The 17,014-nt window shown below is 52.9% G+C and overlaps 7 protein-coding genes across 7 annotated transcripts; 5 read left to right on the plus strand and 2 right to left on the minus strand.

Annotated features, from left to right (window-relative positions):
* Positions 1 to 63: 63 nt before the first annotated feature.
* Positions 64 to 1,323, plus strand: Z520_03488 (uncharacterized protein; the record flags this gene model as incomplete). Its single annotated transcript, XM_016773998.1, has 1 exon — positions 64 to 1,323. The coding sequence occupies one exon, from the start codon at positions 64 to 66 to the stop codon at positions 1,321 to 1,323; it is 1,260 nt and encodes a 419-aa protein (XP_016634944.1).
* A 391-nt stretch (positions 1,324 to 1,714) lies between these two features.
* On the minus strand, positions 1,715 to 2,324 carry Z520_03489 (40S ribosomal protein S16; the record flags this gene model as incomplete). The annotated part of the gene is made up of 3 exons (XM_016773999.1): positions 1,715 to 2,005; positions 2,116 to 2,187; positions 2,256 to 2,324. The coding sequence occupies 3 exons, from the start codon at positions 2,322 to 2,324 to the stop codon at positions 1,715 to 1,717; spliced, it is 432 nt and encodes a 143-aa protein (XP_016634945.1).
* Positions 2,325 to 2,651: 327 nt separating this feature from the next.
* Positions 2,652 to 3,243, plus strand: Z520_03490 (uncharacterized protein; the record flags this gene model as incomplete). Its single annotated transcript, XM_016774000.1, has 2 exons — positions 2,652 to 2,672; positions 2,752 to 3,243. The coding sequence occupies 2 exons, from the start codon at positions 2,652 to 2,654 to the stop codon at positions 3,241 to 3,243; spliced, it is 513 nt and encodes a 170-aa protein (XP_016634946.1).
* Positions 3,244 to 3,430: 187 nt separating this feature from the next.
* Z520_03491 (uricase) lies at positions 3,431 to 4,399 on the minus strand (the record flags this gene model as incomplete). The annotated part of the gene is made up of 2 exons (XM_016774001.1): positions 3,431 to 4,208; positions 4,263 to 4,399. The coding sequence occupies 2 exons, from the start codon at positions 4,397 to 4,399 to the stop codon at positions 3,431 to 3,433; spliced, it is 915 nt and encodes a 304-aa protein (XP_016634947.1).
* Positions 4,400 to 5,860: 1,461 nt separating this feature from the next.
* On the plus strand, positions 5,861 to 9,820 carry Z520_03492 (uncharacterized protein; the record flags this gene model as incomplete). Its single annotated transcript, XM_016774002.1, has 2 exons — positions 5,861 to 9,418; positions 9,464 to 9,820. The coding sequence occupies 2 exons, from the start codon at positions 5,861 to 5,863 to the stop codon at positions 9,818 to 9,820; spliced, it is 3,915 nt and encodes a 1,304-aa protein (XP_016634948.1).
* Positions 9,821 to 11,613: 1,793 nt separating this feature from the next.
* Z520_03493 (uncharacterized protein) lies at positions 11,614 to 13,421 on the plus strand (the record flags this gene model as incomplete). The annotated part of the gene is made up of 2 exons (XM_016774003.1): positions 11,614 to 13,148; positions 13,214 to 13,421. 2 exons carry the CDS (start codon positions 11,614 to 11,616, stop codon positions 13,419 to 13,421), a joined length of 1,743 nt encoding a protein of 580 aa, XP_016634949.1.
* A 1,314-nt stretch (positions 13,422 to 14,735) lies between these two features.
* Positions 14,736 to 16,806, plus strand: Z520_03494 (uncharacterized protein; the record flags this gene model as incomplete). The annotated part of the gene is made up of 9 exons (XM_016774004.1): positions 14,736 to 14,996; positions 15,047 to 15,148; positions 15,207 to 15,274; positions 15,369 to 15,471; positions 15,530 to 15,919; positions 15,980 to 16,106; positions 16,172 to 16,291; positions 16,375 to 16,566; positions 16,637 to 16,806. 9 exons carry the CDS (start codon positions 14,736 to 14,738, stop codon positions 16,804 to 16,806), a joined length of 1,533 nt encoding a protein of 510 aa, XP_016634950.1.
* Positions 16,807 to 17,014: the final 208 nt, after the last annotated feature.

Raw genomic sequence — 17,014 nt, forward strand, 5'->3', positions numbered from 1 at the left:
CTCTCGTAGTCTTTTCGTTTTGTTTACTCACAGCCTCGAAACCAACTAGTCAATGAAATAGTTATGGATTCCCAAAATTCTTCGACGTTGATCATACTGTCCCTCCCACCCAAGACTTTCGTCGGCTTGGACCTAGTGTCATTCAACTCCTCCCCTCACTTTCAAGGCATCGCCACAATTCCTTTTGGCATTCATTTTCTGTACACCGGCACCGACGCCTCTCTGTCAATCCGACATGGGCGATGGCTGAACCTGACTTCCGCCAGTCCAATCCAGGTCTTGAGATGGAACAGTGACGGAGAAACCCTCCAGGTAGTGGAACAGCAGAATGATCAGACAGCACGAAATGCGATCGCCGGGGTGGTCTCAAATAACGGGCGCGGACTAGTCGACTACGCCGCGCTGCAGAATGCGACGTCGGAACTATCTCTACGAGACGGGTCGAAGGAGAGCGACGGTACGTCACGCTCAGCAGCAGGCGACAATGAGGAGGACAGTCGCGCAGAGAGCACAGACTGGCCCTCCCTGACGGCGCATATCTCTCCTTCGCTTCTGACGCGCATCCTCTCTCCGGACGACTGGATCATCTCCTCCATCTCCTCCGCACCCATTGACACCGAGACCATCCCGGGCCTCTCGCACCTCGAGGCCTCGAACGCCCTCCATCAACTGCCCCTGGACCTGCTCCCGATCAATCTGAAGCAGACCTGGGCCGGCGGGGACATCGGGCGTGTCAGGACCGACAGGGCACGAGACCGCAGCTGGTACCTGGGCCAATTGATCGAGCAAGCCGCTCGCTCACCCAATAGAGACAAAGCCGCCGGTGCGCGCGAGGTGCTCGGCGAGCTGCAATTCTGCTTCCTGATGGTCCTCACGCTTGCAAACTACAGCTGTCTCGAGCAGTGGAAGCGGCTGCTCAGCGTGTTCCTCACCTGCCGCACCGCGCTGGACGAAGTGGAGGGATATTTCGTGCAGGTGGTGAAGGTGCTGCATCTCCAAATCAAGCACGTGGACGACGTCGAAGGCGGCCTTTTCGAGCTGAGGGACGAGTCGGGCAGTGCCTGGCTGAGGACGCTGTGGGCTCGGTTCAGGACCCTGGTAGACGACGACGCGGAGAATAAAGGAAAAAAGGAGTCTCTCAGAAAAGAAGTGGATGCCTTGCAGAGGCTGTTTGAAGAAAAGTATGGATGGCAGAGCGAGAGGGACATCTTGAGAAGAGGCATGTTGGAGCTGGAAGACGGCGAGCGGGTCGAGGTCACAATGCACGGGGTTGACGAAGATGAAGAAACCGGTGAGTATGCGCCAGTGATTGTCGAGACTTGATGCCAGAACAGGATGAAAAGGAGGCCAACATGGAATCGACCCCCAAAGCAAACATTTCATAGCAACGTCAGATCCTTTGAACGAGAAATTTTATTTCTTGGTTTGCACTTTGGCTGCACTTCCCGACCACAAGCCTTTGCGCCCTGATGAGTGACCCGTAACAGGCGGAATCAAATCTCACCAACTTGACCAGCCATAAGACGCTCCTTTCCTATGTATGTCGGGACAGGTTCAATGCCTTCCACATTCGCACCATTCTTTCTCCCCACCAAGCGGCGGCAATTTTCTTTCACGAATCAGTGAGCAGCACAACCGCAAGTATCGCATGGTACAACCGCCACCACCACGGTCGCTTCGAGCAAAGTCTCCCAAAGCCAGAACTTTCCTCCACTTAACGATATGACTTTTGGTACCGCGCTCTTGCACCTGGACCACCAAACTTCTTCGGTTCACACCGTCTGTTATCGGCCACCAGTAGTGTACGGTCGTATTGCACGAGGGCTTGCTTCAATTGGTTTTTCGTGTACTCGTCGACGAACTTCTGGTAGTAAGCGACGATTGATTTCGAGATAGCCTGGCGGATAGCGTAGATCTGGGAGGTGTGACCACCGCCGGTGACACGAACGCGGATGTCGACATCGGCGAATTTGTCGAGGCCGACAATCAGGAGCGGCTCGTAGACCTGTGAGTTGAAACAAACAATATGAGCCACTGTGTGCATTCCTGATTTCTCCTCGACGGTTTCGGTGTGACTGGGAAGCGAGTGTAGGAGGCCAGAGACTAGAGTCATACCTTGTAGCGCAGGATTTCCGGTTGAACGAGAGAGAGAGGTCGGCCGTTGACTTTAATGAGGCCCTTGCCTTTCTGTATATCCCAAATGACCCGTCAGTTCTGCATCTCAAAATTGTAGTCGTGCATCGGAATTTTCTGACCTTGCAATGGGCGACAGCCGTGGCCGTCTTCTTTTTGCCGAAGCACTGTACACTCTGAGGGGCCGACATCTTGAGGACTGGCGGCGATTGCACAGAGCTGATACAGTTATGGTAGATTGCTCGATTGTGAAATGTTCGTTACGGTCGTCGCAGGTTGATTTTCGCAGGGAAAGTGCGGGCATGCGCCAAGAATTATGGCACTAAGCCTACTATGGTGCTAGTGCAGCTTTCCATGCTCGAAGCTCAATGCGGACTCATTTCTGCAACTCCGGACTGTGGACGACATTACCATCAACTTCAGTATTCCCAAAACTCCCTGGCACCGTTGCAGGAATTCTCAACAACCTCTACGAGACCACTTCCACTTCCCCATGTCAAGATAGCGTTAAATCCGCCATGTCGCAAACATTAGGCAAGGTGCGTATTCCTGATCAATCTTTTCTCCGTACCATTGCATGCCATGGGTCTCATCCTAACCTCTGTGTTGTGATGTTAGACCCGTCTTGCCTACTCCCGCACATGGCAATATATCGATGTAGGCTCAGATTCTCGCTCCCTCGGTCGGATAGCCTCCTCCATCGCCGTCTTCCTGATGGGTAAGCATAAGCCCATTTACGATCCATCCACCGACTGCGGCGACTACGTGGTTGCTTGCGGCTGCCACGACATTCACGTTACCGGCAAGAAACGCCAGCAAAAGCAATATTACACTCACAACACACGCCCCGGTTCGTTAAAACAGATGAGCATGGAGAGGATGATCGAGAAGTGGGGTGGTGGAGAGGTCTTGAAGAAGGCTGTAAGGGGGATGTTGCCCAAGAACAGATTGAGGGATAAGCGACTCGCAAGATTGAAAGTTTTTGAGGGCACCAGCCATCCGTACAAGGCCAATATTGTGAGGTTTGCAGGGAAGCCGTTTACAGGCGATGCGCCCGGGCCCGTCATGCAAGCCATCGAAGCGAGCAAGGAGACGAAAATGAGCTCCTGAAAAGAAAATGTAATTTACACTTTTTAGGTGTCTTCAGGAGAGCATGACAGGGGTTTTCAGGACGCCAATGGATACGTGTATCATTGTGGGTATATATGTACAAACTATTTATTGTTTATCCGGCGATACCTGTCCCATGGTCCTAACTCCAAACTCCATCGCCGAAAAATGCTCTAGCAAGTTTGGTCTACAGCTTCGAGGACAGCGCAGCGTCGTCCCGGGTCACAGTGCACTTGATGAGCCCATTGGGATCTGACTGGGGCGCGTAGACTTCGGCATCCTTTCCGGTATTCTTCAGGCCGTGATGCCAGCTCAGATCGATCTCGAAATAGTGCTTGTTTGGGAGCGAATAGTCGACTGCTTGAACCAATGGCTGAGCAGCCAGGATCTGTTCGCACATCTTGTACATGGTGTTTTGCACACTTGGGCTCTCCTCGAGGGCGAACAGGCGGAAAGTGACCTCTCGAGCCTTGGCCCAGGTCTCGTCGAACTTAGCAACGTTCTTCTTTACTGCATCCAGGCCAGAAAATGTCGACCATTGCCAGTTGGCGTCGACCGATGTGCTCAGGATCCGATCCCAGACCTCGGGGAGGGTGGTGAAATCGTCGCGGACAAAGTGATGGAACTCGGAGCCAGTGCTCTTGAGCACCAACAGATCGGAGATGCCCGACTTGATCTCAATGCCCTTGCCCTCAATGATGTCCGCCTGTACCAGTCTCTTCTCATTCCCGTCACGGAAAAAGGAGTGAGGATGGGGCTTTCCGTCAATGGTCATGCGGGTCCATCTGTGTTGGACGATGGTAATGTGAGCAGTGTGAATGTGCTTGTAGGTGTTGACGAAGTGGGTGCCGAGAATAGACGCAAAGAGTTCGGGAGGGTGAACTGGATTCTGCTTTGCCATGATGTACGTGGTGTTCTTCATCGAGTCGGTTGCAACGACGACACTGTTGTCAGCTTTGGTGTATCTAGGACTATGTCAGAATGGAACATGTGGTTGGGAGTGAGGCAAGATCACTGACGATACATCAATCTCTCCTTCCAGCAAAACGCAGACGGTCATCTCGTAAACGGTGTGCGTCTTGGTGGCTTCGTCCCTCTCCACCTTGTACAGGCGAATGTTGTCTTTGCCATAGCGAGCTGCGGTGAGTTTGGCCATCTTGAGAATAGGTGTATTGGAATCGTCGACGTGGTAGATCTGGGATTTGGAAGCTGCTAACCTAGCTTGTTTACGCTGCTGATACTTCAACGGTACATGTACGAGGGGAGGAGGAGAAGGGAACGGAGGTGCTTTATATCAGCGCTTCGACACACGTCTTATCGGGGAGGCACACAAAACAGAGTAAAATTCCACGACCAGGATCACCAATTGCACGCACGGCGACACCAGCGATGAGCAAAGATCTTGTAAAACTGCTGATCCTAGATTCATTGAGCATAGGCGATTGGTGTCCTCAGCGTCGGGATTGGGCTGTTGTACGAACTCGTAGAAGACGGAGCTCGCCGACAAGCGCACCCACCAAATGGCAGCAGGAAATGCTTTATCGGTGGCTAGTGTCTGGATAGGGATGACGAGCTCACCTGATAGATCTGCTTGTGAATGTCGATGCGTTTTGCTTTCTGGAGATCCGAAGACGCCATATCTATTGCGGTGCGCTACTGGCTAGTTAGGTGGCTGGGCGAATGCAGGATTTGGCAACCGTTTAGGTAGAAGCCGACATGATGTCAGTTTGGAGGTGTCCGAGCAGTGATATGTTTTCTGCCTGAGCAACCAGGGGACGCCCAGAGGGCTTGAAGAGGGGCCAGGTTGTCGCAGAGAGGGAGGAAATTCGTGGAGACGGTGTTGTTGTGTCCAGATGTTCTGTCTGCATGCCCAAGTGGTCTATACCTTCCTAGGTACCTGGGTAGCGAGTGCTCGACTGTTTTCATGAGGCTGGTGAGGCTCGCTGGATGAACGGCGAGACGGGTAGAGGGGTTCAGCATCGAGTCGTGACCATACCTAGGTACCTAGGTACCTAAGGACCTAGCTTAACCGGAACTTAGGTCCCCTAGCGGGCAGGTACTCGCCTGGACAAGTAAAGCACCCCTGGCGCGTCCAAGCAGCATTGCGGGGTCAAGTTTTGGGGAAGAGACGCTCGCTGATTACGAGGTGCAAGTCTTGGAAATCCGATCACGTTGTGACCTTGCGGGTTGAACCTAGACCCCAACGACGACGAGGTACTGTGCATCCCGCGACTCGCTACATGTCAACTGTCGACAAACTGAACTGAATTTCGCTCTTTTGTGTATCGAATATCAACACGATATCGCTTGACAGACTCGTTGTGTCTTTCTTGCAGCCAAATTCTCGCAACTGCGTTCCCATCCCGTGCCACGCCGCTCAGACGCCAGTGCTGCGCAACTTCATCAAACACATACCACTTACAAAAGTCCCATGAACAATCCAACCAGAATTCGGGCCACAGCTAGACCCATCCCTCCTTGAAATCGATATCCTTCGAATCCCCGACGCCCCCTCATCGTGTTCCGGCTAAACCGAGCAAACATACCTATGGGTGTCTCCTGCGCCGGTACAAATCACCCAACCGCCTAGTAGAGGGTTGATTCCCTCCATGGCTCGATGGCCTCGTCGGCCTCGTCAGACCAAGCTTCGGGCTACTCGGTGACACCCACTCAAGGCCGCTTCAATATCCGCCATGGATCGCGGAAAAGTGATGACTTCTCCACCTCTCAGCGACCCTTCATGAAAGATGGCCGCTCGCTATCCGGCGGAAGCGCCCAGTATGGCCAGAAGGCTTTCATGCCCGCTTTCACTCCTGCCAACCCTCCAGGAAGTTTTAGCACGGATATGAAAAACACCACCCATTCGGGAAGGACTACTCCGCAGACGGAAGTGGCAGGCGTCACCTTTGCCCGCCTGCAACCGCAATACAAGGATGCAGACGCTCTTACTACCTCGGAGCAGCGACAAGCTGCGGTTCGTGATAAAATTGCAAAGGAGATGAAAATAAAGCTGGGCACGGAGAACATGCTCGAAGCGTTGCTGAGCAAGAACAACAAACAGACCAAGGAACAGCGGCAGAAGGTCGAGATGGAGTTGGGCTCTTCCAACAGGAAACTGGCCGAACTGAAGCAAGAACTTGACCAGGAGATCATGCGTTCTCAGACTCCGACCACCCCTCCAAACAACCGGCTTACCAGTTATTTTCGAGGTAGCCCCCTGAAGTCTCCTCCGCTGGGACAAGATCAAGCCCCTGACCTCACCGAGTCGATTGACAGCGAATCACCCACGGTCGTGCTAACAGAGACGCTTCAACAGCTCGAGGCGGACGGAATGCCACCGGACTATTACATCGAACGCGCAAATACTCTGGTCGACCTTTTGAAGCGCAATCCTGGCCTGAAGTATGACCTAGCCTGGAAAGTCTTCAGCGAGAGAGTCCAGATGATGCTGCTCAGCGAAAGCTCTGATGTTGTGGCGGCAGGTTACAGATTGACTCGACACGCTATCGCCGATCGGAAATCGCTGCAGACCATCCGGACACTCCATACGGACGAATTGGTCATTCTCTCTCTGGTCAAGAAGGCCAACGCTGTGCTGGAACGCGAGCAAGCAATCAAATTTGTGCGTGCTTTTTTGGACGTCAAAGACGGCGTTTACGAGATTTCGCGTGCCGTTGTGCGGAGTCTGGTAGCAGTTGCTGAAACATATGAGGACCGACTGAGAGATATCTGCTTGGTGACGTTGGCCGAGCTCCTTATGAAACATACCGAACTGGTCGTCGTAGCAAACGGCATGAGCACTCTCACGGAGGCGCTTGCAGATGGCTCTTTCCCTGCGCCCGAGGGCCTAGTCGCAAGCTTTCTTCACATCCTGGACCATCCACAGCAACGCAAGTTCTTGCACACTGGCCGAGAGTTTGAGGCAATGTTCGCTCCATTCACGGATCCCTTGTTGCTGAGCGGCAACGAGGAGAAGTTGAAGACATGCGCCCAGGCCATTGCAGCAATGCTCAAGACTTGGCCCGGCTTCCTCCTTCTGTCGATGAATGGCGCTTCTCCCCTTCGATCTCTAATTGATTCGCTGGTCTATCCCATAACGCAATCCCGAGATATTGTGTTGGAGCTCTTTTTCGACATCCTCCGCATCAAGCCCCCTTCCTGGTCTACATCATTTCTGGCTGGCCGTAGGTTGACAACCTACGGGAGAGTCAACACTTCGCAGGTGGAGCAACCGTCCCAGAGACAACTAGCAGAATATAATGCAGAGGGGAGGTTTGACCTGACGTATCACTTCTCGGCATTCGTGCTGGCGGCACTAGTGAAAGCTGGCTTGATTCCTGCCCTGGTGGATCTGATCAAAATCGAAGAAGACCTAGCACTGAAAAGAAAGGCGACTCTTTTGCTGACTGAGGTTCTGAAACTCGCACATCATTCCCTACCCGAGAGCATCAGTTCAAGCATCCAGGTACTTGGGGATCTGGTGCCCAGCGGCTTTGACTATGACTCCGAAAAGACCGCTCTAAATATGAGTATGATCTACCAGATCGAAAGCATCAACCGAGCACTTAACAGGGCCTCAGCTTCCACATTCGGAAGAATCGAACAGGTCGACGAACTAGCTGTCGGCCCCCAGACTGTTGAGAGAACGAAGTTTACCGCCATGATGGACGGAGATCAGTTCCGACAGGCCATGGCCGATAGCCAGGTCACGGGTCATTCGCAATACATCAAATGGAAATGGGAACTGATTCAAGGCTTGGTCGAAGGGCCGTTGACCAATCCAAAGAGACTTGAGGAAGCCATCAGGTCCCCGAAATTCATGAAGAGGCTGGTAGGGTTCTTCCGACCGTTCAAATACCGGTTCTCGACAATTAGAAACACAAGACCAAACCAGCGATATATTCGCACTGGCTGTGCTTTGATGCGGACACTGACCCAAACCTCGCTAGGCGTACAATACCTCGCCGAGAACAAATTGTTGCGGCAAATCGGTGAATGCCTCGCCCAGGTCGATCCGCATAGCGGCATCACTTCATCCAACCCATTGTTCGAACGGCACAACATGGCCGAGACACTCAGTGGGGGCTATTTTGCTATGCTTGGTGCCCTGAGCCATTCTGCGGAGGGCATGCGTCTAATGGAACAGTGGCACATGATGGACATTTTCTACCACCTTGTTGAACTCAAAGATCGAGACGACTTGATCCGGGCACTTCTTGGCAATATGGACTACACACTGGACACGCATCTTCGGGTTATCCTGTCGAAAGCACTGACCTCTGGCGTCAAAGACATCCGGCTCTTCGCGACCAAACTGCTTCGACGTTATGCGGTAGGTCGCGTTCAGTATTCATCAGGGCTACAAGATCGCTCAAGCTCGCATTGGGCTCTTCGACTGGTTCTTACGCAACTATACGACCCAGACGTCGAAGTCGGCGAGGTAGCCGTCAAAATCCTCGAAGAGGCCTGCAATCAAAGAAGCCATTTGGAGTACGTGGTCAAATGCAGGCCATCACTGGATCATCTCGGCGAGATTGGCGCTCCTCTTCTATTACGTTTTCTCTCGACCTCTGTCGGCTACCGATATCTCAGCGGGCTTGACTATATCACACAGGAAATGGACGACTGGTTCCTCGGGCGAAATGATGCATATGTGGCTTTAGTGGAGGCTTCAATTCTTCGAGCATACATGGACGGCAGTACCAATAAGGTACATTTCCACGAAGATGCGACCGTCGATCTGCACGAGGTTGGAATTGCACCTCCCCACTTCTACCGAGAACTGGCCCGGACACACGAAGGTTGCCGACTGCTGAAGCAGTCTGGACACTTCTACGAGTTCTCATCCACGATCCGGGATTTCCACCTTGACGAAGAAGATCCAGAGACACTGATCAAGGTAAAAGGGTGCATGTGGGCAGTTGGCAACATTGGTTCGATGGACCTTGGTGCACCGTTTCTGGAAGAGGCAGATGTGGTTACCACTATCGTCAGAATTGCAGAAGGCGCCCAGGTACTGTCGATGCGCGGTACCGCATGTTTTGTTCTGGGCTTGATATCACGGACTCTTCATGGTTTCGAGTTGCTCGCCGAAAATGGGTGGGACACCACGGTGGATCCCCGAGGACGCTCGCTTGGTCTCTGTCTGCCTCGTAATTTGGAGGTCTTGTGTCTGGTAAGTTTTTGCCCGGGATTCTAGAGTATGCTGCTGACAATACAGAAATCGGTTGGTTCTGCCACGGTGCCGCAATCACCATCCGCCGAGAACGACGCCAAGTACAAGGCTGCCACGACGGACGAAAACCCGGTTAGGGCCAAGATTCTCAAATCCATTGTCGAGATGGGCAACTCAGTCATGTACAAGAAGGCTGCGGGAGACCTTCACACGCTGAAAACGAGACAACCCAGCCACTTCGGCGACACGGAGATGTTTCGGAAGACGCTGGTCATCTTGGAGAGCCATCATTACCGGCTGCAGGCACGTCACTACATTCTCAACCTCTTCAATAAGGGTCTGATGCGAAAGATTATTTTTGACGAGGAGATGGGAGACTCGACCGAGTCGGATACGGGGTAGCCACGCCACGCCACGCCGTCGTATGGAACGTGGACTGATGATGGATTCGGAATTCACGACAGCGTTGCTTCATTTGTAACTTTCCGATGCCTGTGATGTCTGTGAAGCAAAATTCATGGGTCGGATGTTGTTAAAATATAAAGGTCTTAGGGGGCCTAGAACGAATGCAGGATGGGGACATGTGTGCCGCAGGACCAGTTCGGCGAAATAGCGTGGCGTTTCAAGGTTATGTCTCCAGCAGTTGTGGACGGACGTATTGGGTATGGTTTTCGGCAAGACACTTTGTGGAACGAACGGAAACAACGGTATGGCGGGCGTTCTCCTGCATTCGGTAGTCGGTTTGATATGCTTTCAAGCGGTCTATCTCGCCTCGCTGTGGGTATACTTTCCGGCTAGAGGTACCTATCTCGCTATCTAGCGTGGAATTGATAGACTGTGCGGCTGTGGAGAAAAGAAAGAACACGATGGGGTTCAATGCCTGGCATGGACCAATTCTCTCAGGGCCGAGTTCATGGGATGTACTCGGGGGTGCTCGGGGGTTCTCGGTAGCAGGTAGCCAGGTCGCCAGGTCGCGAGGTGCGCACGCTCTATCAAAAGTTGTCAGCATCACGTGTGGGCTTCATGTAGGATCTCAATCACGTGATACGAAAACACGGGGATCGATGATGACGACACTCGGCCCACCAATCAACGCACGCTATTATTGAAGTCCCTGCTGCTGGTCGGCGTCCACCGGTCGCCCACCTTCAAGTTCGCTTCGTTTTCGGGCGCCTTTTCCACAGCTTCCCACACAGTTTCCCACACACAGTGCCACACACACATTCCAAACTCGTGTGAGGTACCGAGTAGGTCCTGTACCCTGCTTGCCCGCTGGCCTGCTTGGCGGGCAAACCCATGTCACCCACATGTGCCCATCGAGGCCATCTATCCAGTCCGAAGGTCGCCGTCACCAGTGCCGTGGGTGCCTCGATGCCTGCTGGCCGTTTTCTCGATCCCTGCACCAAATCCAGATCTCGATATCCCTTGACTTTGAGCAACACATCGCGCTACTGTGGCGAACAAAGTCTTACTGTTTGTCCATTTTCCCTTCCCACCACCAATCACTCCCCCTAGTTCGTGCCATTAGTGAAGATGGGGGCCTTTGCTTTGCCTTTACTCGCTCCCGGTTGCTTCTGTTCCAGGCCCACGATCTCCTCCTCCCACAAGCGTGGCTCACGCCGAAGCCCTTGATGTTCACTGTTTCCTCTTTCGCCGCTGGCTGACATGTCCTTGCGGTTCCTGACAACTGTGCGGGTCATCACTTTTGACCCCGTATGCGAGTGCATGGCATCTTGTCCTACCAAACCTCGGGCTTGAAATCTGCGCCAAGTCAACGACGTCGTTGACTCCTCGACTCCATTGCTTAGTCGAATTCCCTTTAACAGACCGCTGACAGCCTCTTGCTATCTACTCTGAAACGTCTCGCACTGGGAGGTCCTATTCAAGTTCACCCATTCCACCGCATACGGCCAGACTAACACCTGTCTGCGCGACCTTCGAAGCCTCCCTCAGACTCAACTCCCGGTTCCCCCGCATCACCTCCCTGATATTGACATTGATAGCCATCCAAAACTACCTGTCGCTATCCTTCAGAATCAGAACCGGCGACCTACGGGGGAAAGTTTGGATGTTCAGTCAAGAGACGCAGATGCGACCGGGCTCTACCTATGGATCATCCCTATAGGCTGCATTGACTGGTTCATAAGCATAAGGAGGGCCGGGATTCCCAGGACAATTCTTGACCCATTGCGCAGATGAGTGATGGATCGCAGTCGGCGACGACACCCCAAGATGGGTTCGACGCTCACAGCAATGCCCGGGATATTGTCAAGTTGTTCCAGTGTCCACAGTGTTCTCTAGCCCTCTACGAGCCCATGACCTTGCCGTGCGGCAATGCTCTTTGTCGGCGATGTCTTCCACCTCTATACAAACGGGAGAACATTACCTACCCTATTGTCCAGGGCCGATCCGAGGGTTTCTCGTGCCCATTTGATGGCTGTGGCTCGGAGCACTCAGTCGGTGACTGCGGGGTTGACGTAACCCTCAACAAGATTGGGCATATTGTGAAAGCCTTCTTATCGAAATATAAGACGGAAGGCCCCCAGCTTCCGCTTCTGCTGGAAGAAAAGCTGAACCACCCTGGCCCTGGCGACAATCCCACTGAAGTCAGACCACGCTCGCGCGTGCTTTCAGGGGGTCGAATCGCAGCGACTTTTGTCTTGGCAGATATGGGCGAGTTGAACTACCACTCCGACGTTGCCTATACGCCTGTCAACGCCAGCACCGCTGATCTTTTGCGCGCAGCCGACGAGGCCGTTCTGGAAAATCTAAGGGAAGCGATTCGACCCGAATTGGAATGTCAGGTCTGCTACCAGATCATGCTGGATCCATTGACCACCTCATGCGGTCATACCTTCTGTAGAAGGTGTTTCTGCAGGGCCATGGACCATACCAACCACTGCCCTATGTGTCGTCGCCTACTGCCACTGGTCCATACACAACAGATGACGCCCAGCAACAAGAGAGTAACGCGTTTGATACAACACCTATTGCCCGATCTTCTCGTGGCGAGGAAGGTCCTCGCCGCACAGGAAGACATGGTAGATGAAGAGACGCAATTGCCGCTGTTTCCCTGTACCTTGGTGTATCCCCAGATGCCCACATTTTTGCATATTTTCGAACCGCGATATCGGTTAATGGTCAGGCGAGTCCTGGAAAACGGCACACGCAAGTTCGGCATGTTGGCATACAAGCCACATAGTGAATACCAGCAAGGCGGCCCTCATTGGCAAGAGTACGGAACAGTTTTGTTTATTGAGCGAGTGGAGATGCTGGCCGACGGTCGGAGTCTCTTGGAAACGCGGGGTTTATACAAATTTCGAGTCGTTGAGACCGGGATGGTTGATGGCTACCTCACTGGTCGAATACAACGCTTTGATGACATTAGCGTGCACGAAGAGGAGGTGATAGAAGCCCAGGAGACAACTATGTTAGCACAGCCCGAGGACGACGATCTTGCCAGACTCTACCATTCGTCTACACAGCAACTCCTGGAATACGGGCTGGAGTTTGTTCGCTCAGCTCAAGCGCGTTCAGCACGATGGTTGCACCAACGGGTGCTTTCCGCCTACGGACAACCACCAGAGGATGCGTCAACGTTCCCTTACTGGCTCGCGAGTGTCTTGCCAATCGCAGAGACGGAGAAGTACGCTTTGCTTCCTGCCTCGAGCGTGAGGGAACGCTTGAGAATTACGGCCGGTTGGATCTACCGACTTGAGCAAGCACGTTGGTAAGTCCTGCATTTCTTCGCCCCTTTGCGCTGAGCCCACCTTACCTGACATGGTATGCCTGAAGTGAGTACGAAGCGGAGCTAGCCGCCAAAGCGCGAGAGCAACAGGATCGACGTGGGCCGGAGCCTCTTGAGGCTATCGCAACTAATCAGACCGCACGGCTTGAACCTCAGTCGGGGACAGCACGCGAAGCGGAGGTTGCCGAGGCTGAATCACATGAGCTTGAGAATTCAGAGGCTGGAGCAGGGACAGCCGAGCTCGATGAAAGTTGAACCTGAGACGCAGACTTGCTGTGCATGAGATGTGGCTCCAGGCTAGCAAGAGTGCTCTAAGGAAGCTGATCTCATGCATGACCTCACAAGCGCTATTCACTGTTCGGGCATTCTCGCTGATGCGCTCACTCATACCAGAAAGAGACTTTGAATACTAACTTCTTCCAACTCGGACAGGCACCAATCATCCTCCTGTATTGTCTTATGACTAGTTTCTCTGGTGGGCTTTACGACGGTGGGCCTGTTCTTGTGCATACTTTTTTTCAATGGGCCATTCATTACATGTGCTTCTATCATGAACGAAAGCGATCACTGGGTTGGCTGTATGGGTAGCATTTCCAAGGCGTTGATACTCACCGGTTGCATGGTTCTTTTCGGCCTCAGGGTCATGATACCCCTTTTTCCCCTTCCGGTTGTGCATCCTTGGGAGGGATTGCTATAGTTACTTGCGCGAGCATAGCGAGGTTCCACGGCGATAGATGGAGAAGAAGAGGGAGTTCTTAGCAAGCGCAGTGATATGTGGCGGAGAGTGCTAAAACTTATTTGCAAAGTGTCTCACAAGATCCTGTGGTGAATGCACACATTGATCTTGAGTTGACCGAGGCGGTGCCTTGAGTTGTCTCTCATCAGGCCTCTCTTAGGAAGACTCAACTATGAGTTGATGTACTTGGAAAGCCTTTGCTTGATTCCACCCGAGTTGGATTCTTCCAACGGAGAGAAAGAGGGAGGAAAATGGAATAGCCATATACTAGGTATCTAGCTCCAGTTCGATGTATACCAGATACCTGGCATGGTCGTTAACTATCTAGGTAGCCCAGCGGGGCAAGGCCCATACTGATAAGTCGATCTACTACTATATCGGCCACATCTGGAACTTGTCGACAATATGGGCAAATAGAATCTGTCGACTTCCACATGGTGTGAGCAGACAAAAATGGACCTAGTATAACGGCAACACATGCTGCGCACCATTTGACTTCATAGTGGCACTGTGTGTGGAATTGATGCTATGTAGGATTGATGGTCAGCTTTAGGTCCGTTGCTATCTTGTATGGATGAATGCCGGCCAGTGGGCAGCCGGGGATCGCTCTATCAATGTGCCTGCCGCCCAGAACATCCACACCTTCGGACCTGAACCTCGACAGCAGAGAAGCACTCAACGAGGTCCATCAGCAGTAAGAAAGCCATTCCATAGATCCCCCCCCCGCCAGGCGCCCATACCGGTCCATTACCTTCAGCCTCGTTGTCTTTTTTGTTGCAGTCATTTTAGCCACCCGATGGCATTTGTCGGCCGACTCACAAGTCCCAGTGGCCATGAAGACACACGCCACGATGATCAATCCTCTGACGGCCGACTTGCGAGAGCTCCAGAGCGCACTCGATAGTGGAGCCTTGCAAAGTGTTGATCTGGTGCGGTTGTACACAGATCAGATCCTGAAACATGACGGCTACCTGAAGGCCATGATCAAGTTCAAACCGTTGCAGAGAGTCGTCAGAGCTGCGGAGATGCTTGACAAAGAGCGATCTGAAGGGAAAATCCGAGGGCCTTTGCATGGCATCCCCATTGTCATCAAGGTATGTTTCGTGCAAACTCTTTGGACGACCCTGATCTAACTGCGCTCCAGGACAACATTGATACTCACCCTGACCTTGGCTTTCAGACGACTGCCGGGAGCTACGCACTGGTGGATTCCTGGCCACGACAAAATGCCAGAATAGTCGACCTGGTACACTTCTGCTTTAATGCCATGGACAGGAAACAAGGGCCCTGCTGACAGCCTCTAGCTGATTGCCGCCGGAGTCATCATAATTGGCAAGACGAACCTGAGTGTATGCGATCCGTGTGCCATCGTGTTCTCAGCCACTGACGTTGTCTAGGAGTTGTCAAACTACAAGTCCGTACGACCAGGAATGCCTGTGGCCGCTGCGACACTGACACTGGCATAGAGGCGAAAACATAATAAGTGGTTACTCTGCTGTCGGCGGCCAAGTCCAGTCTGCCTATGTACGCGGCAAGGTCGACCCAGACGCTGGTAAGGACAGCCACAGCGTGAGTATTGTCTGTGGGAAGAGATACAAGTGGCTTTTATTGACCGACACCTATCCAGAATCCTTCTGGGTCATCTTCTGGCTCGGCTGTTGCAGTTTCGGCAGGCTACAGTCCTTTCTCCATCGGCACCGAGACCGACGGCTCGCTCATTCTGCCTGCTGGCAGAGCGGCCCTGTACACGATCAAGCCCACAATCGGCCTCGTCCCACAAGCTGGGATTGTGCCTATTTCGTCCAATTTCGATTCAGCCGGTCCCATGGCCAAGACTCCCTATGACATGGCCGTGCTCCTTGATGCGATTGTCGATCCTGAGCGTAAACCTTCACAAAGCTACACTTCTGCACTGACAGGGAGCTGGAGTGACATTTCTGTTGCGACGCTGGACCCCGAAGTGTGGGACTTGCCGGATACCTGGTTACGCCCAGTCGAGAATGCTACGCAGCAAATGGTTCGGCTTTCCCTTTCATTTCGGCCGTGGATGCTCTCGATAAGCTGAGCGATGAGGCAGAACCGAGAGATCCGCCAGGCATATGCCAAAATTGAGACATTGGCCAAGTCGTACGCAGGCAGTGTGCCTTTGATCCGTCCCGATGCCTTTAAGCTGAACGGCCAAAAGAGCGAGGTTGTGGTTGTAGGTATGTGCGAAACTGACATGCACTATCCTCTCGGCCGGGCATTCCCAGGCTGACGCCACTCGCAGCAGCCGACTTCGTGCGGAATATCAATGCCTATCTCGAAACCCGAGTCAATTCCACGGTTCGCAACCTCCAGGAGCTCATAGAGTTCAACGAACGACATGCCGAGATGGAACTTTCTCCCTGTAAGGCTTTGACATTTGACTGCTATAACCACGCTCTTTCTCTCCTCCGGTGCCTCAATAACAACAATTGACATTCGAAGCAGATTCTCCGAACCAAGAACGACTCACACGAGCGTATCGACAATCAATCACCGCGGACGAGTACAACGCGCACTTCGAGCACCTCCGACGTGTGGCGCGTGATCAGGGGATAGATTTCATCCTCGACACGTATGGAGTCGACGTGATCATGGCACCGGCGGACAGCCTGCTGATTTCCTACGCGGCCTGCAGCGGTACGTAAATCCTTGCTCTGGCACCGTGTCACATAGTCACCCCCAGTTCAGGCTAAGAGTCTCTCTCCAGGATATCCAATTGCTACATTGCCACTGTCATATCTCGACTACAATGGCAGACCGTTCGGGCTTTCGGTAGTGGCGCGTGCTCACCAGGATGCGCTGTTGATCAGGGTCCAAAGTGCCTGGGAAGCTACATTTGGCCCCCGAAAACCGCCTACAGACATGAATGGTGCATGATTGAAATTCGAGGCAGGCAGAGACGTTGCCCTTCTTGATGCCTACTGCCGAAAGTTGTGACTTCCAGTGACGGTAGGCCAATGCAGGCTTTCGAGCGGCATTTTGCTTGAGTTGTTGCGCTCACCCAATGCATGCAGAGCCATTGGTGGTGCATAGAGTGAATAGAATTAGACAAAGGAATCGATTAACCACTCAATTTCGCTCTCAT

The sequence above is a fragment of the Fonsecaea multimorphosa genome (genome assembly GCF_000836435.1).
Source record: "Fonsecaea multimorphosa CBS 102226 unplaced genomic scaffold supercont1.5, whole genome shotgun sequence".
In the NCBI taxonomy this organism is placed as follows: domain Eukaryota; kingdom Fungi; phylum Ascomycota; class Eurotiomycetes; order Chaetothyriales; family Herpotrichiellaceae; genus Fonsecaea; species Fonsecaea multimorphosa.